This window comes from Onychostoma macrolepis, chromosome 07, assembly GCF_012432095.1.
Source record: "Onychostoma macrolepis isolate SWU-2019 chromosome 07, ASM1243209v1, whole genome shotgun sequence".
Taxonomy (NCBI): Eukaryota; Metazoa; Chordata; class Actinopteri; order Cypriniformes; family Cyprinidae; genus Onychostoma; species Onychostoma macrolepis.
In genome coordinates, this window is record NC_081161.1 from 24,223,244 (window position 1) to 24,244,299 (window position 21,056).

General features: G+C 36.0%; 1 protein-coding gene across 5 annotated transcripts in view; it reads left to right on the plus strand.

Moving 5' to 3' along the window:
* Positions 1 to 16,760, plus strand: part of dnajb6b (DnaJ heat shock protein family (Hsp40) member B6b) — a 29,327-nt gene extending 12,567 nt beyond the window's left edge. For 2 of the 5 annotated variants that reach the window (XM_058781552.1, XM_058781551.1), the window contains exons 4-11: positions 325 to 378; positions 475 to 579; positions 2,945 to 3,070; positions 3,151 to 3,301; positions 3,527 to 3,597; positions 10,668 to 10,718; positions 14,496 to 14,648; positions 15,127 to 16,760. In XM_058781552.1, coding sequence (XP_058637535.1) covers positions 325 to 378; positions 475 to 579; positions 2,945 to 3,070; positions 3,151 to 3,301; positions 3,527 to 3,597; positions 10,668 to 10,718; positions 14,496 to 14,648; positions 15,127 to 15,227 — 812 coding nt within the window. In that variant the 3' untranslated portion in view covers positions 15,228 to 16,760. Of the gene's footprint in view, positions 1 to 324; positions 379 to 474; positions 580 to 2,944; positions 3,071 to 3,150; positions 3,302 to 3,526; positions 4,302 to 10,667; positions 10,719 to 14,495; positions 14,649 to 15,126 lie in introns of those variants that run through there. The other 3 variants (XM_058781553.1, XM_058781555.1, XM_058781554.1) reach the window with 3 other exon arrangements.
* Positions 16,761 to 21,056: the final 4,296 nt, after the last annotated feature.

Sequence of the window (21,056 nt, forward strand, 5' to 3'; positions counted from 1 at the left end):
AGTAGTTGAAAATCTTAATTCATGGATGTTTTAAACATATTGAGGTATAGTGCATTTCCTCAGAATAGGATGGAATTTGGTGCAGAAGTCACAGTGAGGATTGCATCTTTACAAACCAAAATTTCTGTTAAAAAATGGCCAGTTACATTTGTCCCTGATGTTGATGTGTCTCTAATGGCTTGTGTGTATGAGTAGCCTGTTGTTTTTGTTTTTTTTTTTTAATAATTAAGTTAAATGCTACAAATAATAGTGTGTAATTAATATAAAACATTAATCTGTGTCTGTTTTGAGTGAAACTAAAAGCAGCATTTTTCTTTCATACAGAAAACAAACGGAGACAGTATGATAAATATGGTAAAGAAGGCCTATCTCATAGAGGTAAGTAAAGTTATTCCTGATTTATGTTATCTGTTTACACATTTACCTGTTTTTTAAAAATGTGGTTTTCCTCTAATTATTACTTGTTGGAAAAAGGAGGCCATTATGATGAGGGTTTCATGGGCGGATTCACATTCCGAAATCCAGATGATGTCTTCAGGGAATTCTTTGGAGGCCGAGATCCATTTGCAGATTTCTTTGGTAGGTACATGAATAAGTTAAACTGATTAAATAAAAAATACGGAATAGAAATGGAATAGAAAAAGAAGAGTGTTTTGATAGCAAAAATATGTTTAACCTGCATCATTTCTGAATAAAGGTTTTTGTCATTGAAAACAGGATTGTTAAAAATTAGAACAAAATTCCCAAAGAGAGGAAATGAAGGTCATTTAATCTCTCACAGTGTCTCTGTGACAGTAATGATGTGGTTTGAGTTATTATTAGGTTTTGCATGAAATTATTGGAGCTTGGGTTCATTAGATGATTAGCTTTCTGTTAATCTACCATAATTATATTGTTCACTAAAAATGTGCTCTTGACTTGGGTGTGTATTATGGGAACTTTTTTCATACTTTACTGAAAGGGCAGTTTTACCTTTTATATGTCAGTATGTATGCATTCAATAATTTTACACCTGTATAGAATTATTACGACTATACGACAGATAATCACAGGATGTCAAGGACATAAAAGCACTATGAAAGTAGTCCATATGACTTGTGTGCTACATTCCAAGTCTTCTGAGGATTATCCATGAATAATGGCTTAATATAAATGTCTTTTTAGAGCTTGACAGTCTGCAGTCACTATAAATTGCCATAATTGTGGTGGTGGTGGGGGAGGAGTATGTGAAGATTTAAAAAAAAAAAAAAAATCTTTCCACAGATAAAATAACAAAAGGCAGTGTAAACAATGACTGAATATTCATTTTTGGGTGAACCTAATTTGATATGTTGTTGAATAAGCTCTTAAAAGCATGAAAGCTGATATAAGAATTCATTAACTGTTGAAAATAGTGGTGTAGAGCTGATCATACATAACACATTGGTCATCTGTTAAACACTAAAGTGCTGGCCCATGCCCAATGACTCTAACTGCTGGAAACAAATGGCTGAACGGCATGTGTGTGAAACATACAGGCACTCTAAATATGGCGAGGGCGCTCAGACCAGCAAGTGGGACGAGAAGAGACTGTGCATCATCCACTAGGAATGTTCTCAGAAATAGCTTCCGAATAAAAGAGCAGCAAGAGAAAGGGAACGGCTAATAGCTCTAGGCCACTACAGAGCGAGAAAATGAGTGTATGTGTTCAACATGTATGTGTGCCCATGTATGTTTTTCTGTGAGCAATATGTCAACGTTCTGAGAATTGTTTCAAATTGGAATGTTTCAGGAGGACCATCCTTGACGATAGAAGGTCATTGATGTTTATTTGTCTTTATGTAGCCATGACAAGGTTGGGGGTGGGTTAGAATAACAGTCACTGTGTGTGTGTGTGTGTGTGTGTGTGTGTGTGTGTTTGTGAAGATATCAGGCGTGGTTCTGCCTGCCAAATCAAACTGCTTGAAGGAGATTCAAAAGTTCATATGAAGGTGCTGAGTGCCTGAAAATGGAGAAGCATTGATCTAGACTTGTTTCAGCAGGCATAATGCTACATTGCAACACTGGTCCTGAAATTATGTGGATGAATAAAAATAGACCTGTGTAGCCCCCATCAACCTAGTATTTCCATGAACCAAGAAGGAAAAAATAAAATGTGCAAATTTATTAAAAGCCCGAAATGGAAAACTTGTGGGTTTGATCTCTGCATGAAAGGATCGATGAGACACGAGCAATGCACGCAGCTCCAGGGCGATTCTCTCTCTTATAACGCATGTATTGTGTAGTTGTTTGACAGCCAGCTGTCAAGTTTAACCTTACTCTGAGTGGCAAAATGCTAGAGTTGGCCAATGGATGTTTTTTTGTGACTAGGATACAAGCAGATAGATCAAACTGGTGACCTTTTTTTAGCCAAGCCAGTGGTTTTCGACCTTTTTGATTTGAAAGGTCCCCTATTGTCCAATACGGTATTCTAAGGTCTTCCATATTGACTAGGATATTTCCTCTGGTATTTCCGTTGTAATTGACAATGCTGCTTGTTTTCAAACATTTAAAAAAAATCTGGAGTGGTTTTGATATTAATTTATTCATGATATCATTATAATTTGCATTTAATTATGATTTTCAATACTTTTAAGTAATTAAAACTTTTTATGTCACCCTTGGACTTCATATCCAGAGTTCATTTTCTTGACAGTTTTTATGTCTTGTTTTTAATGGAAGATGGCATTCAGAAAAGATGGCAGTTTCCCCCTTGTCACCTATGTCCATGTTTAGATGCTGTAAATGCTTTCTTTAGTTCTGTAATGCAATATCATGCTGTTGGTCAATGTTTCAGTGGTCTGTCTGTCAAGCATGTAAATCCTATTGTTCAGTAGTAGATAAATTGTACTTGTGGAACCACTTTATTCTAACATATACAGCCATGACATTGTTTTTCACTAAGCTCCTTTTTCTTTTGATTTAGCTGATGACCCCTTTGAAGATTTCTTTGGTGGGCGGCGTCACAGGGGTGTGAGCAGGAGCAGGACGACAGGTTCATTCTTTCCTGGGTTTTCTCCATTCGGTTCCCCCTTTTCTGGGTTTGACGCAGGTTTGTTAATGTGTGTAGCTACTGAAAAATCATACTTGTTTATTTAAACATCATCATCATCATCATTGTCAATTCTGTAGGTTTCACCCCGTTTGGCCCAATGGGTGGGGGTGGCTTCACCTCATTTTCCTCCTCCTCATTTGGGGGGGGTGGAGGTGGTGGAATGGGAAACTTCCGCTCTGTCTCTACATCCACCAAATTCATCAATGGAAAGAGGATCACCACCAAACGGTACCGAAGAACATTCTGTAACGGCCTCTAACTGTTTGAATAGTGATTCACAACTTCAAACATATTACGCAATACCACTTTTACATAAAGTTGTTCAGTCACTACATATCTATGCGATATGCTCATAAACTGATGCTTATTTCACTAAGCCTTAAGTACTATCTATGGTAATAAATGTACAGTTAATGTCAGCTCACTCTACAGCTAACGTTTGTGTCATCACAGTATTTTAGAGAACGGCCAAGAGAGAGTGGAGGTAGAGGAGGACGGTCAGCTCAAATCTCTCACAGTCAATGGTAAGGACCAGCTTCTCCGACTGGACAAGTGATATCTGAACTCTGCAGATGAACATTCAAAACATTTTAACCCAAACATTCCTAAACATAACCAACCAACCCTCCCAACCAGGCTGATGGCTACTAAAACACCTGCTCTCCACCAGTCAGCAAGCCAAGAGTAGGTCATGTGACGCATCCATGTGATGTGAGCTTTTAGGTGGTGCTGTTACCCTCTGTGCAGTGAATTGCAGACCTAAACAGGGTGAACTCTCATTCCAATGTAAGCGTTTTTCAGGTTTTTTTTTGGGGAGTTGGGGACCATTTATTCTTCACAAAAGCAGGAGACCTCAGTTTGAACAAGCGCAATTCATTCCTTTCTGTCAGCTGATGGCTGTTCTTTCATCCATAAGTGCTTATTGCCTGATTGAAACTGGAGCTTAACAGCTTGTATCTGCTTTCTGCTGTAGAGCCATTCAACTGTTGAAGTCTTAACCTCTGCACTATGAAATATTTAATATGATCTAACCAATGTTAGTAGCCACCATTTGTTTATAAAATACTTTATCATTTGGCTTCACACCTAACTGTTGCATAACCTGAGACCTTTCCATTATTAAGAATATATATTGTGTGACTCTATATGCTGGACATTTTGTTCTTTTGTAAAACAAAAAGCAAAGATGGACAAAGTTTCAGGTTCAATAAATCTCACTTTCACCTGTTTGGAATGTTGCACTCACGGTTTCTTTGCGGTGGTTTTTAGAAAACTTGCCTCTAATTTGTGTGTGTGTGTCTTTTTGCTTGGCTGATGTGTCTCATTGCAGCACTTACAAAATTAAAATGAGTATAACATTGGCTTTTTATCTGCTTTTACATCACCTTATTGTTTCCACTAGCTTCTAAAATATCCACACATGCATGTGCACATACTTCAGTGGTTTTATTTGATTTGTTCTACAATGTTGATTTCAGGACATAAAGACAAGATTTCACCTTTTGATTAACTGCAAATATAATGATCACTTGCTCCTGCAGTCTTTTACAGCCACAATGCTATAAGCTCAAAACCTTAGCAGATGTTAATTTATCCAAACCTTGTCCTTCTCATATTGATGTAAATAGTCTCAATAATCCTCAAGATTGTGAACACATAAGCTAGCATTAACCCATAATGAATTGTGATTATGCATTTTATAACCAAACCAGGAAATGCCAGGATGACAATTGGATCCTTTGTAGATGTAAAGATTTAGCACTACAGACTTTTTTTATGACGACCTTAGACACACAGCGCAGGTCATTACAAGATGGGAACTGAGATGTAATTGATTTCCTCGACACTTTTTTTTTTTTAAACCGTTTCTTCGACACTGGTCTTGGAAGCATTTAAGTATTTTGAATTTTTAGATTTTATATATATATAATATAATGTAACTTAAAAGATTTAATAAATACTGACCTCACTATTTTAAATAAACAAAGCTAACAATTCTTTTAAAATGTATTTGGGAGGCCCAAATGTCCTCACTATTATTGTGTGTGTGTGTGTGTGTGTGTATGTGTGTGTGTGTGTTTGTTTTTGTGCGTGTGTGTTTGTGGGTGGCGATTTTGATACCCTCATTAAGGTAAGTCAGAAAGAACAGTGTTGTGCTGAACATGAGCAGATATTGATTTATGCAAAACCTACCTTCCTTTCCTTTGTATTTTGATATCTTTAAAATATTCAAAAACTGAAGATATTTTTTTTTTCTCCTTAAATTAATAAATATTAAAAGATAATATATATTATTCAGATATAGCCTACATCTTGAAGATAAAACAGCCTATATATACACTCCTGACCAAAATCTCAAGACCGGGGGAAACATTACAAGTATTCGCATTTTGTGCTGGTGGATCGTAAGCAGTACTGCTTCAAAATGCCAAAAGAAGAAACGGAAGCAAGAGACAAAAAATAGAGAACAGGCAATTTATTGAAAACTGCATTTAAACTCAGACTGTTCATCAGCTGATCAAAAGTTTAAGACCATAGCCTTAAAAAGTTCAAATCTGCTCTCATCCTGAGTTATGGGACAAAAAAAGTAAAGTGGCAGACCCCAAAAAAAAGATCAGGGGAACACGCAGGATGGTCCAAAAGAGCAACGTTATTCTCCTGGAATAAGTCCTTCGTCAGGCGGGTGTTGTGAACTGCAGCGTTGTCCTTTTGAAAGACCCAGTCATTACTACACAGACGAGGGCCCTCAGTCAAGAGGGATGTCCGCTGCAACATGTCCACATAGCCAGCCGCCGTTTGACACCCCTGCTCAACCTGAAGCTCCATTATCCCATTGAAAGAAAAAGCACCCCAGATCATGACTGTGCCGCGTAGAAAACATCTCCAGTGGGACCTCCTTGTCATGCCAGTAATGTTGGAAGACATCAGGGCCTTCCAGGTTAATTTTTTCTCATCAAAGAATAAAACTTTATTCCACTTTTCAGTGTCCCATGTTTGGTGCTCCCTTGCAAATTCCAAACGGGCAAGTTTGTGGCGTTGGATGAGACCTGGCCTTTGAAGATATTGTTTGTTCTTTAAGCCCTTCTCTCGCAGATGCCGTCTTATGGTTATTGGGCTGCAGTCAGCATTGGTAAGGGCCTTAATTTGGGTCCAGGTCTTCACGGACAGCCCGTCGGATCCTCAGGCGCAGTGCAGTTTTTTTGGGGTTTTTTTACCACTTGACTTTTTTTGTCCCATAACTCTCAGGATCTTTTAAGAAATGTAAAATGACTGTCTGACTGAGTTCAACCTCGGCAGCGGCGTTGCGAGAGCCCTTGCTTGTGCGGCTCAACAATCCTGCCACATTCAAAGACAGAAAGTCCTTTTGCCTTTGCCATCAGGAGATCATTAGTGTGACTGCCTGAAGAACAACAACACGAAAGCTGTATTTTTGCACAGATTTGAACTTTTTAGGCTATGGTCTTAAACTTTTGGTCAGCTGATGAACAGCCTGTTTGAGTTTAAATGCAGTTTTCAGTAAATTGCCTATTCTTTATTTTTTTGTCTCTTGCTCCTGTTTCTTCTTTTGGCATTTTGAAGCAGTACTTACAACCTGCTTACGATCCACCTTACCCCAAACTTTTGGATGGTATTTGATGGTATGCTTTCACCATATTTTTGTGAGGGCATTATCAGACAGGACGCAGATTCATATCATGACTAACACTGAAAGCCGTGTAGAGCAGGGTTTCCCAATCCTGTTCAACTCTTAACCTGTTCAAACACATCTTAACCATCTAATTAAGATATTCAGGAGAACTTGATAATTAAGACAGGCATGTTAGCTCAGGGTTGGAGCTGAACTCTACAGGTAGGTAGATCTCCAGCTTGGGCACCTTGTTGTAGAGCTGTTGTTTTCTGATTTGTTGTCCACTGGCGCCCCCTGTAGTCGAAATGTTACACGAACACCTTCTTCCATTTCTAGTCAATCTGGCCTTGTCCTTTACCTTTAGTAATAGCAAAATAGATTTGACATTTGCTAATGATGAATGCCCTTTGAAGGGCTGTTAACTTTTCTGGAGCGGTGTAATTTACACCACATATTGTCCACTGAAACGCAAAGGTAGGTATTGTCGAATATATAATGACATTGCAGCGCTAGAGGGCGCCATTTCTTCATTGATATCAAAACGTCTTTGGTGTGCAAAATATACTTACAATTTTATAAAGATGAATTTAACAAAAACATTTAACACACAAGGTGTAACACAAATGACTGACCTTTTACAAGGAATTTACAAAATAATAATAAAACAGAGCATAATTTTAGCTGTGAACATATTTACAATAGGCTATTTTGAGGCTACTTTATGGCTAAAAAATATCACAAACAAACCAAATGTAATGTGTAATTTTTACATGTGGATTTTTCTAAGCCATCCCAGTAAGAAAACAAATTATATACTGTAGTCGACAAATGAAAGCAACCCACAAAAATAGACCATATAGAGAAAGACAAGTCAATGAAGATAAAAATAGACATTCATTTCCTTCCTCCATTTTTTCCTTGTCTCTTTCTTTGATGAATGATCCAAATTTGATCAAAATGATCCACAACTGTGATGAAACTGGAAGCTGAAAACATCCAAAGCCTGATGAAGAGTGTTTTCCTTCATGTTTTACTGCTGTCCTCCCAAGGCTTATGAAAGATGGTAAAGATAGGAGTGACAGAAGAGAAAAACATGAGGGCAGCTCTGGGTTTCTGTTAGTGCCTGCTGAGATGCTATCAGAACGTCAGAACAGTGGGAAGTGTTTTCTGTTGACTATGGTCTCATTTAAAGATGGGGGTGCTCACTTTCCTGGCTTTGTGAATGATTTTATTTGTTGTTAGAAATGGATGGAAGAGTCCCAGCCTTTTCCTCAGAGATCCGAATTGCTCAGTGATGGCCATCCTTTTTGTTGTTGTTGTTTGTTTTTCATGTCATCTTGTTGTTGTTTTTTTCAGCCACTGAAAACATGCTCTTCACTGTCAACCATTATTAATTCTGTGAGCAACAGTGTCCATTAACATCAGGATACCAAGTTAAAGCTAGTAGTACTCAGCTGGTCATGTGACTTCAACATGGCAGCCCCCATAAGGGGACCTGCTCCATGTAAAAAATATATAGACGTTTTGTTACTGAAACAGGTGTGTTATTTAAAAATACAACAAATTTCTTAATGTGTAAAACCTTATTAAGGAGGGAAAATACTCAGTGCACCTTTTGAGAAAACTAAGAATTTTTGTAACCTTAAACACATGAGAGTTTATGCTATTTGCAGCTCAAACAAAGCACATCTTTGAAACACACCATGTAGGCTAATTAAAGAAAAACTGAGATTTGAACGGAGAAAATGCTTACTATGTAGGCTATTAAAAGATTGCATTTATTACAATTTTTAATTGTTTCCAGGCAAAATATTTATTTCGCCACTGAAAGTAATTAAATGATAATGGATTAGAACATTTCCTGTCTTATCACCGGGGTAACCGCCATATAATAGCTTAATATACTGATCTGAAAGCAAGGACGCTTTCAGACAATAAAAACACCACCTTGAATCAATCCCTCTCCTTCTTGAATACACCAGGCTCGCGAAAGCCTCTCTATTTCATTTCTTTATTTCCCCTCCATATTTAAAAAGCTAGATATGATCTCTCCGCTGCCTTTCATGGACGAATAAACGCTGCTTGTTATTCAAAGCTCGACGAGGAAGAGAAACCTTACGCCAAGGGTTTTCACTCCGCTGAGAGCTAGTGAGCGGGACACTTATTTTCCACGTATAGTCCCTGACTGGGATTTAGACACCGCGCCATGTTTTGCTCGGATGCATTTCAGAAAAGCATCTGAATGCGTGCGCTTGTAGGAAAGTGCGCCTTCGGTAATAGTCTGCGAGTTTACGGGGCCACCGCGGCGACCTCGCGGTAATAACACGTCCAATCATACGCGCGGAAATTGAGACTTGCGCGGGCTGCTTTTGTCTCTGTTTGACCAGGCTCGTTAGACTTTGTGCCGATGATTGGGCCTCTTCTGTGTCACGTTCTCTCATCTATATCTCTTCCTTCATCTTTCATTTTGTGTCATTCTCTTTTGCCATTTCCCTCTCTACTGATCCTTTATCTGTTTCTTTCTTTCTTTTCCTGCCAGGGATGGAAAAAGCTCAGGATAGAGATAGAAGAGCAAATTTTGATTAGTAGGCTATACTAGAAAGTCTGAAGGAGGTCCTCTGCTCACATGCTGGTTTGAAGTTCCTGTCCCAAGTTATAGTTACTTGTGACCCTGGACCACAAAACCATAAGGGTAAATTTTTCAAAATTGAGATTTATACATCACCCTAAAGCTGAATAAATAAGCTTTCCATTGATGTATGGTTTGTTAGGATAAGACAATATTTGGCCTGAGGGTGCAAAAAAAAAATCTAAATATTGATAAAACCGCCTTTAAAGTCGTCCAAATGAAGCTCTTAGCAATGCATATTACTAATCAAAAATTAAGTATTGAAATGGTCCTCTTTTCCACCACAATGAATGGTAATAATCCAAGATTATCAAAATAATATCAGATGCTCCCAGTTGTAATTACGATTTTGAGGGCACTCTATATGTGGTGTATGCGTATAGTATAGTTATATAAAAGTTATAGTTATGAAAAGAAAAGAAAATATTGGGTGATTTATTCACCCTCATGTTGTTCCGAACCTGTATGGCATTCTTTCTTCTGCTGAACGCAAAAGATAATAATAATAATAATCATTATTATTATTATTATTATTAAATAAGTGGTTACCAATATTTATCAAAAGATTTTCTTTTAAAGAAATCACACATCACATGGGTTTGGAATGACATGAGGGTTAGTAAATGATGACACAGTTTTCTTTCTTTTAATATATATGACCATGGACCACAAAATCAGTCATAAGGGTCCATTTTTAAGATTTATACATCTGATTTACGAAAGCTGAATAAATAAGCTTTCCATTGATGTATGGTTTGTTAGGATCGGACAATATTTTGGAGATACAACTATTTGAAAATCTGGAATCTGAGGGTGCAAAAAAAGAAAAGAAAAAAAGAAAATCACCCTTAAAGTTGTCCGAATTAAGTCCTTAGAAATGCATATTACAAATCCAAAAATAAGTTTTTATATATTTACGGAAGGAAATTTACAAAATATCTCTACGGGACATGATCTTTACTTAATAGCCTAATGATTTTTTGGCATAAAAGAAAAAATCGATAATTTTGACCCATACATTGTTGGCTATTGCTACAAATATACCCGTGCTACTTATGACTGGTTTTGTGATCCAGGGTCACATATATCCCTTATATTGTTCTGAGTATGTTATCACTTAAAGTAATTAACTTGTTGATGTTAAAAGCTTTTAGAGGATCCATTGTACAAGCAGTGCCATTTCCCAGTGTCACCTTAGGCAGCTGTTGTTGTGGTTCGGGTCACAGTGATTCTTTTCTCCAAGCTCAAATAAGACAACAAGAGATGTGGTAAAGGCTTGTGGCTTGTCTTCTAAATGTATTCTATTTTTCATCTTTTCTTTGGGGGGTTGTTGGTAGGTGGAGGAGGGTGTTGCAGCAGACGTAGCCCTTTTCCGGAGATGAAAAAAGGTCCGGTAGTTTGAGAAGCAGCATCTGTCCCTTTTCTTCTCCTCTCTCCCCTTTAATTACACAACACAATAGCCACGAGATGTGCCCATAATCTGCACGCATAATCAGCCTCTCTTTTCTCTCTTCCGAGCCCCTATTCCGTACGCTAATTCAATATAAATGTAAATTAACACGCAAAAAGAATAAAGAAATCTCAATCTATTTACATGACTAATCACAATAAACGCGTTCCACATGAAATATGAATGAATGCATCACGATTATGGGGAAAAGGGGTGGTGGGTGGATGTCAGGCAAGGAGTGCTTTAGGAGCTATTTAAACTTTTTTTCTTTTACAGTCTTCTCATACACTTTTGTGTGTTTGTGGGGTGATGCACAAGTGTTTGTATGGCAGATTAAGTGCGATATTAATTAATGTTTAAGACTGTGTTATTGGGGACAACACTTACAATCAGGTGAATATACTGTAACACAAAGTAACTGAGAGGAGATAATGGTTGCGTTACCAGTTGTGCTGCTTAATCCTGAATGAAAATGTCACCTTGCTATAAATTGAAATAAAAAGGAGATAAAATGCTGTCAGAACTCAATTAGTGGTTGAATTGAGCTGCAACAAGAACAATTAATCACTGGATTCGCAGAAGTATTTGAGCTTCATGGATTCAAATCTTTAAAAGACATCAGATTTAGAGGCAGTTAATAGTAAGTAAACCAGATATATACACAGAAAAGTGTGATTGTGTGTCTGTGAAATAATCAGTACATTACTTTTTATAATTTTGACTTTCTTTATACATTTTCAGCTCATTTCCATTAAAAAAAATAAATAAAAATAATAATAATAATAGCACTGTTATTATTGTGTCAAGCAAAACAAATGGCGAATGATCACTTGATCGTCTACCTGGATGATTAGTGGCCAGAATAAACTTCAAATGTGACCAGACTTTATAATGATATAGTCAAAAGTTCTACTTCTGTGAAACCAAATGAGAACAAACTAAAAATTAAGATTTTGTGAAAAATAATAATAAAAGAAGCACACTGCAACCACACAAGAGTATTATCAGTGAATAGAAGGACACATTTTCAAATCAAAATGAAATCAGTCAGGGTAAATCCAATACAGAACAAATTTAACACTGTTTTATATCATATAACTTTCGAATCAACTTGTTTTGTAATATAATTGAGGGAATTAACCCTTATAAGGTCTTTGGGGTCAGTATGACCCCAATCAACTTTTTAGTTAAAAAATATGTTTCCCTTCATCTCAGTGGAATAAGATTTTGTTACTTTTCAACATTTTTTATCTGTATTCACATAAAAAAAAAGGGCTTGATTCGGTTGTTCTGAAGGTATGTAATTGTTTTTTTTACTAATAAGGTCTTTGAAAATGAATGGGAAATGCGAAAAAACCTATATATATTTTTTTAATTTGTCAAAAAATAATAATAAATCCAGCATAAGTCTCATATTACAAATGCAATGTAGAAAAGACATGCTCACTCACACGCACACGCGCACACACACACACACACACAAAACACACACGTGTGACTGCAACAAAGAGCATTTTTTATAGAATTTGGCAAATAAAATCAATAAATTCTGCATAAATCTGAAAATGTCCACACAAAAAAATTAAAGCCTGATACTAGAGCACAAATGCAATGTGGAACGAGCATACTCACTCACATACGTACACACACGCACACACACACACACACACACACACACACACACACACACACACACACACACACACACACACACACACACACACACACACACACACACACACACACACACACACACACACACGAACACACACACTCTCTCTTACACACATACCCACCATTCATATCTGCTTATTGCAGTTGTTGTTTTTTAGTTTAGTTTTTTTTTTTTTTTTTGGTTTTATTTACATTTATGTAAAAAAAAAATGTTTTTATTTAACTTTTTAGATTGAAATAAATATGTACCTGCAATCACGTTTTAGTGACAACTTGTGTGGCATTTCTGCAAATTTATGTGGCATTATTGCAAAAACGGGCTCTTCAAAATACATCAAACCACAAAAACTAATTCTAAACTTTGGCAAAAATACTGTTTTTAATGTATTTTATAATGTTTCAATATATACTTACAAAATATATATCAGAAAAGTTGTGAGAGGAGCAGTTGACCACTTTCAGAAAAATGAATGGCTCTCTATGGGCCTCTGCTGGATATATATGGTCATTACACTATTCTTTCAAAAACTGTGATTTCTACAAGTTTTTCTCTAACCACCAGATGGCAGAATTGTATACCTAACACCTAGATCAATATCCAGAAACGATTTAAATTCAATTTAGATCATCATTTAAGAGATTTATTTATAATAATTTAATATTTCTCATGCAAGCTAATGGTGTAGTTGAGGATTTTTGTGGTAAACAGGTACAAAAGTACTTCATATCTCCCAAAACACAGCATTAATGTATAGATGAGAAGTAAACAAAAAAAATGATATATTATTTGTATCAATAAAAATTTTTTTTTTACAATTACACTAAAGGTCTTTGGGGTCAATATGACCCCAAAGACCTTTAGAGTAAACAGGAAATGGGATCCTTATGAGGGTTAAGCAGTGAAGTGGCAAAGGAATAAGGTCAGCCGAAACAGGTGAAATATATAGTTTATTTACTTTTTTATTTCAAATGTCAGATTTTTAGTTTAAATCTCACAACATTTGTCTAGAAGCAGAAGCTGTTCAAGCAGAGTACATAAATGCAATCAATTCAGTATCCTGAATAGAGGTAGTTTGGCATTAAACAAGCTTTCAGGAGGAGGGAACTTAGAAAAGAATGTTAAAGCACTATAATAATATAATGATCGTGTCTTTCCAAAACAAGCAATATTCCTGATTTGTATGCTTTTTGGACATTACAGGAATTCAATAATAACCAACCTGATCATGTTTGTTTTATGTTTCTAGGTGAGCACTGACAGATATTTCACATGAATGAAACATTAAACCCAATTTATTTATTATAAACTGCTAATGTTCCATATCATTTGCCTGTTTTATGCGGTACAATAAATTGCAGTAATTAAATTAACATAATTCATGAAGGTTGACTAAATGATTGATTGTGCATTGAATATTATCATCACAGATTATTAAAATGGAGTACACTTTGCATAGTTTTGTCTTCTTGTTACACTGATGTCATGCAAAAATGATGTTTTTTCTATTTGTGTTTAAGCCCTCTATCTACTTTTTCTCATAAACAATGCAAAAAAATATGAGAAGGAATTGATGCCCTGAAGCAAACTGGATGATGTCAGATTTTAAAGAAATAAATAACTGCCCAAAGATCACGGCAAAGCCTGTGCTTACATAAACACTGCGTTCCAGCTTCCTTCTGTTTGGATTTGTTTGTACTACTAACCAGCCAAACCTCAACAGTCACAGCTTTTCTTCCATAGTGGAGAGGACAGGGCTATCAGACTCAAAAATAACCTTATAAAATTCATACACTAGATAGTCGAGTACTTGGAACACAGTAAAAGTGTGTAGTGTATATCATTTGGGACACAGTTATTGTCTTGTCAGTACACAGATATTGTCTTATAACTATTGTCTTGTCAGACACTGATACGCATTGTATAAGTGAAATTAAAGCTGCAAGAAGACTGATAGAGTCAGAGTAATGAAGAGGAATGTTGTCATACTCCAAAAAATGATAATAATAAAAATATAAAAAGGTAATCTTGTCTTGCTCACAGGTATTTCTGATGACAATGCATTGGAGGAAAGCCGCAGACAGAATGCCCTCTCTAGCGCTGCCCCACACAACCGTTACCTTCGAAATGTGGCCCAGAACCCTTCAGAGGAGGAGGAGGAGGACAGAGGCCTGCAGAATCTGGGACTTGCCAGAGGTTTGTGTCCCAGCTGGATGCCGTGCCTGTAGGATAGAGGCCAGGATCAGAGGAGAGCAAAAGAGAGCAGTTTCATGCAGTGTTGATTTATAAAGATATTCAGTTTTGTATTTTTCAAGGTTGCATGAGTGAGTCAGATATTAAAGATTTGTCAGCGTGGTGGAGGTGGTGTCTGCTTGCTCATGAAATTTATTTCAGCAGGCAACTTTTATAGATAATACAACTTGCTTTTGACTGGTTCAAAGCACTCAACAGTATTTGGAAATGAATTTCCATTAAGGGGTCCAACAAGACATTCCAGTGGAGTTAATGATTTAAAGTGATTGAATTCTTCTCTTCTGTGAGCCACAGTTAATGTCTATAACAATTAGAAGGATGTTTTCAAATATTAGTCGAGTTGTTTTGGTTCTTTTTTTGTTGTTTTGTGGTATTAATGATCATCAAATTTCCTCATAGTAAATCACTTTCATTTTTGTAGGGATTTTTGACACCAGGAGAAAGAAACTATTGCTGAAGGAATCAGACACCAAAAAGAAGCGGATGCCAAGAATGGCTCCTCGGATTGGAGTGTGGTTCTAACAATATTTGTGTTGTTTTTATTGTTCATTTTCTAAAACTGAGGAGATATATAAAGACATGCATATTAGATAGTATCACACATGCTCAAATTATTCTTTTTAAATAGAATACATGGAAAGTTTATTTCTCAATGTTCTGCTTTGACATGCTGCATTCATCTAGTGTTGTCAAAGTCAGTATGGCCCACTAAAAAGCCGCAGTCGCATCAGCTCATTGTAACTATTTTCTCCATTCTATTTTTTTTCTTCTGTATTTGTTTTGGATATAGGATAAAGTTCAAAACAAATTGCATTTATCCAACCCTGTGATTTAATCATCTGGCAATCCATCACCATGCATGTAATGATCTCGTTCATTATCCCGATTTAATGTGTAAAAAGCAATCACACTCTCGTTTGTACTTACTTTATTCATGGTTTTTAAGCATGTAGGACATTCCCCTGCATTGCTGTGGTATTGAAAACAGACAATTCAAAAGAGAGCCAAAACACATCACTCATAAGATAATTAAATGCAACTGAAATTCATTTATTCATGTTTTAAAACACTAAACAAATCTCGTCGTTAATTTGTAAAATTATATTTAGGTTACACACACATCTGTTTTCAGCACTCTGATATATTTTTAATAAAGAAAATAATTCATTATTAACATAAAAGTGAGGCATTTTAAAGTTTGTGTGTTTGCCGTACTTTTGGTGCTTTATACATTTTGTATTAAATGATGGAGCACAAACTCAGGAGTGACATGATATGTAAAATATGCTTAAAAGCATCACTATGGAGGTGACAAATAAGAAACAGGTTGATAGGTCGGACTAGTGCACCAAGAATGGAAAGAGAAAGACAAGGGAGAAAAAGAAGGGAAAACGATTTTTAAATTATTCATTCACCAATGTGAGAGAACACGTTTTCACCAGTCTGCCTTTTGATCCAGTCTTAAGCACTGTATCAATATTTCAGAGAAAACTGCAGATATGGTATGTCCTTTCAGAACCGGCAGCATGGCTTTAATTTTACTCCGACTACTGCATGTATGTGTTTCGTTTTGTTTTCGATATGAAACAGAGACCCAAATCTGTGGAAAATCATAGTTCCTATATTAAAAAGGGAAATAAAAATGAAGAGCTACAAAGACACATTTTTAGTAATGCACATTAAAAAGTTTATATTCTGATGTGTTATAGTCAGTTTTTGCTGATGCTTTATCAATATGTATTATTTCTTAATACAAATTTATGCAGTTAACTGGTAGTGGTGTGAACTGAGGCAGTTTTAATCAAGTACTGTTATTTTCAAAGCCATGAATGTCTGTTCATGCTGTACAGCAATAACTAATAAATTGTGTTATTGGGGGAAAACACAAAAAGATTTCACCATGCTAGAAAATGGCTTGTTTACTTACAGCTGTGAAGGTTTTTCTTTGTAATATCGACAAAAAGGCTTATTTTTGAAGCATGTGTGTCTAGTCATTGCTGCCTTTTTAAAACATACACCAATAAAGCTTGAAAGTTGCACATTTTGTATGTTTTGTGAATATATTATCACTAATTTGTATGGTAAAAAAACCCCAAAAAACTAACAAACAAACAAAAAAGATTTTTTGTGCATTTCATATAATAGCCAATGCGGCTTGTGGAGTACAGCATTATTCATGGCAAGGTATGTGCACATGACCTGTAGAGTAATTTGGGTCTTGTTTGGTTGACTGAAGTCTCACAGGGCTTAATTAGATAGCACAGCAGCAGTCATATCAGTGGCTCACCTTCTCTCCATTGCTTTCAATTTGCAAGCTGTCTCAACTCAGATTAATATAGATCCTGATGGGAAGGAACGCTTCAGAATCAGGTGGTTCTTGCTGATTGAGAAAAGAAAATGTCAGTGGTGTCCTCCTAAAATCAAATGTACTGTTTATAAATATGGCATGTATGGATCTTTGAAGAAGGTGTTGTCAAATTTACAGTAATACTCCAAATCCCGCTGCTTGGTTCAGTTATTAGCATTATCTCTGATTTTCCATTTCTAAGATTTGTCAAACAAACAGGGCAAATCAAATTTATGCCTCAAAGGTGAAACTATCACATATAACCTTGCAAAGAGTTTAGCCAAAGAGCTCAGAAACACTGATACTACTACAACTGACCTTATTAATATTTCCATACTGCTGGCATTGCTAACTGTGGTTTTGCAGTCGCAGGTAACATATCAGTAGTAAATGAAGGCTGTGTTTGAGAGGTCTGTGAAGAAACACTAGGTGGAGATGTTTGTCAGTACAGCAAAGAAGGAAACACCAAAGTGGTGTTATCTTTTAGAATGATCTGTAATCCAGTATTAATTTCACCTAAAATGATCTAGACACTTTAGATGTATTTAGGTAATAAAAAGAATAAGAGGGCTGCAATAATAAGTTAGGACTTAACTTGAGTATATCTATCTTTCTATCTATCTATCTATCTATCTATCTATCTATCTATCTATCTATCTATCTATCTATCTATCTATCTATCTATCTATCTATCTATCTATCTATCTATCTATCTATCTATCTATCTATCTATCTATCTATCTATCTATCTATCTATCTATCTATCATCTATCTATCTAAACTTTTAAACGTATTGCCAAGCCAACATTCAAAGTTTGTCTTGACAAACTTGTTTTTTTAGTTAAAATTTTACATTTAAATTGCAATTTTGCATCGTGCTTGCTTCCTCAAATCGAATTCAGTTCAGATTCAGGAACTAGAACTGTAAGACTGTTCATGTAGCATCATTTTGCTGATATTTATTCAATGTTATTTGTAGTATTCGGTGTTCAGTATTTTACAACAGTTGGTGAAACAGTACTGGTATGATTCTTTTATTTATTTAAGGTTAGTGTTATAGGGTTAGGGTTAATGATTTATTAATTTTTCATATGGTGTTTATTTTGTGAATGTATAATCACTGACAATACTTAATATGAGGCACTCCTGTGGTTTCCTCTCAAATAATTGTTTCACGTTTTACAGCGGACCAGCTTCTGCGAGGAAGAATATTTTCTCTAGACTCTGAATTCATACTTATAGTTTCATTAAACACTGTCTCACATAACTTACTGCTTTATCATAACTCTCTTGAATGCATGATTCTGGTTGTTCAATTGCAGCATTTAAGATCATAGTACTGCAGATAATTAAAATGTGAATAAAAGTTTTCACAAATGTTTTCTGTACACTACAGACAAATATTCTGCTCCACTTAAAGTATACCAACGGACATTTGGCACAATCTGAAAACTGATTTAAAATGATGTTCTGTTGTATACTGGGTGATGACTAAGACTGTCTTGGTCAGCGGATAGCAATCACCGCCGTAGGCTTACAGTGTTAAAAAAAACATTGTCTTTGTGAGATGGAGAATGAAGGAAAGACACATTCAGAGAGTAGTCTGCCCCCTCACCACCCACACATCGACCCATCTCAGGTAAACAATGCTCTAACACACAGCTCCCCTGTGAGATCTTTCTTTCTTACTCCTCTTTCCTTCCATCTCCTTCTGTCCTCCTGAGTCTTTTCTCTTTTCTTTCCCTTAAGTCTCTTTACTCCCCACCTTTCCTCTGTCTCTGCCTGCGGACAATATGCTTCTACATTAGCCCCAATTGGTTTCAAACAGCTTCAGAGATCTCTTTAGCATATAGAGACTTCACATGGTGATTGCCATGTGAAACTGCTTTTATTACCCTTCTATCTGTCTCTGATCTGCTCACTCCTACTGTAACACGTCTGGACTACAGTGTTCTGTACCAGAGTCTAGATACTTCATTGTTCCTGCCACAAATATATATTCCTATAGATTTCACTGGATGCATTCATTTTTCTTTTAGCCAAAATTAAAGGGATAGTTTAGCCAAAAATTACAATTCTGTCATCATTTACTCAAACCATATGAGATTCTTTCTTCTGTTGAACACAAATAAAGATATTTTGAAGAATGTTGGTAATCAAACAGTTGCTGGTAGCCATTGACGGAATACTATGGAAGTCACTGGCTACCGGCGTCTGTTTTCTTTTGTCTTCAAAAGAAGAAAGAAACTCATACAAGTTTAGAACAACTTGTAACGAGTAAATTATGACAGAATTTTCATTTTGGAGTGAACAATAGCTTTAATAACCAATTAGAAAGGTCACACTTTATTTTAAGGTCCAATTCTCGCTATTAACAAACAATTATCTATGACTTTTGCCTCAATAAACTCCTAATGTGCTGCTTATTAATAGTTAGTAAGGTAGTTGTTAAGTTTAAGTATTGGGTAGGATTAGGGATGTAGAATATGGTTGTACAGAATATGTGCTTTATAATTACTAATGAATAGCCAGTATGTTAATAATAGGCATACTAATAAGCAACTAGTGAGAACTGGTCCCTATACTAAAGTGTTACCGAATTAAAAGACTATATGTGTACTATAGCCTATTGTCTTTGAAAAACAGATGAGAAAATAATCTGTTCAATGACTATTAACTTTAGCTGCAGTATTATTTGTAGAAAGAAAGAAAATGAAAGAACGGTATCAATTCAAAATGAAGTCGGCAAAAGATGCAGTGTGTTTGCATGCAGTCGATATAGTAATTTCTTCTTTACTAGTATTAAGATTGTACCCAGATTACCACATTATAATGTTCAACGTCATTAAGCCATTAAGCCAACTCATGAAATAAAGGCCCTAAAAACTCCCTAAATACTGTTATCTGTGCTTGCGCCTTCAATTACGCTTTTATTTACTGACCCTTAATAGCAAGCATTGCATTAATTTGTTTTTGCATGTCCAGTAGTTAACACACTTGTGCAAAAGAAAACGTTGACACAGCATCTCATGTGGCATTAGTTCAATATGAGCAGACATGATTTATGAATGGGTTTAGCACAGTAATTAGCTTGCCGTTTTATGTATCCAAGGGGAAACAGCCTGCCGTGGCCACAGCTAAATTCACGGTGTGAAGTAACAGCTAGAGCGCTATACACTGCTCTGGGAAGCCTGATCTGCGACTCAACTCAGAACTCTCAAACTCATCATTTCTCAATAACATGCTGTATGCTTCAGGGAAAATGAGATATTCAAGATAAAAGGTATCTAAAAAGATTTGAAACATTTAACAAATTGTGCAGGATTGTGGAGCTCTGTCGTGGGTTACAGTGTTAGAAGGAGTGGTTATAAAGATCTGGTCCGATGACCTGAAGGTCCTAAAGTGACAGCAGTTCTTCCCTTCCCTGAATATAAATTTAATAACTGGTTTTATAATATCACATGTCATAGATTTCCTTTAAATTTGTTTAGTAAAACAAATACTGTATGTACTGTATAAAATCACCAAAAACATAAAAGTTTGTGAACAGAATGTCACAATGTCTGCTACTTTACTTTTTTTTTCTTTTTAAATAGAGCACTGATAAAAGAACCACATGCACCTGCAAGAGTGACAACCGAAACTAAAATCTCAGAGCTACACAAGCATAACAACTCAGCATATATTAAAACTTCATGTTTTAGTAATGGGTTCCAAAAGCTTTAAATACCTTTATCATAAAGGTGGACCATTTAAATATTACTTTGTCCTGTTGTGTGACACTTCCTGAAGTCTTCCTGCACCGGAAGTTGTAGTGGTCACTGAGGCTAAATGCAGAATGGATCTTGCATCAAATCAATTATCGGTTGTGTATGTACAGAACACGAGTCACTCACGATGACTGATGAGTGACATGATAACAATAGCAATGCTTTGACTTCTTACAGCCGCCGTAAACTACAAACACAGAGTGCTGTCAAAACAGAGGGACATCACTGCACCAA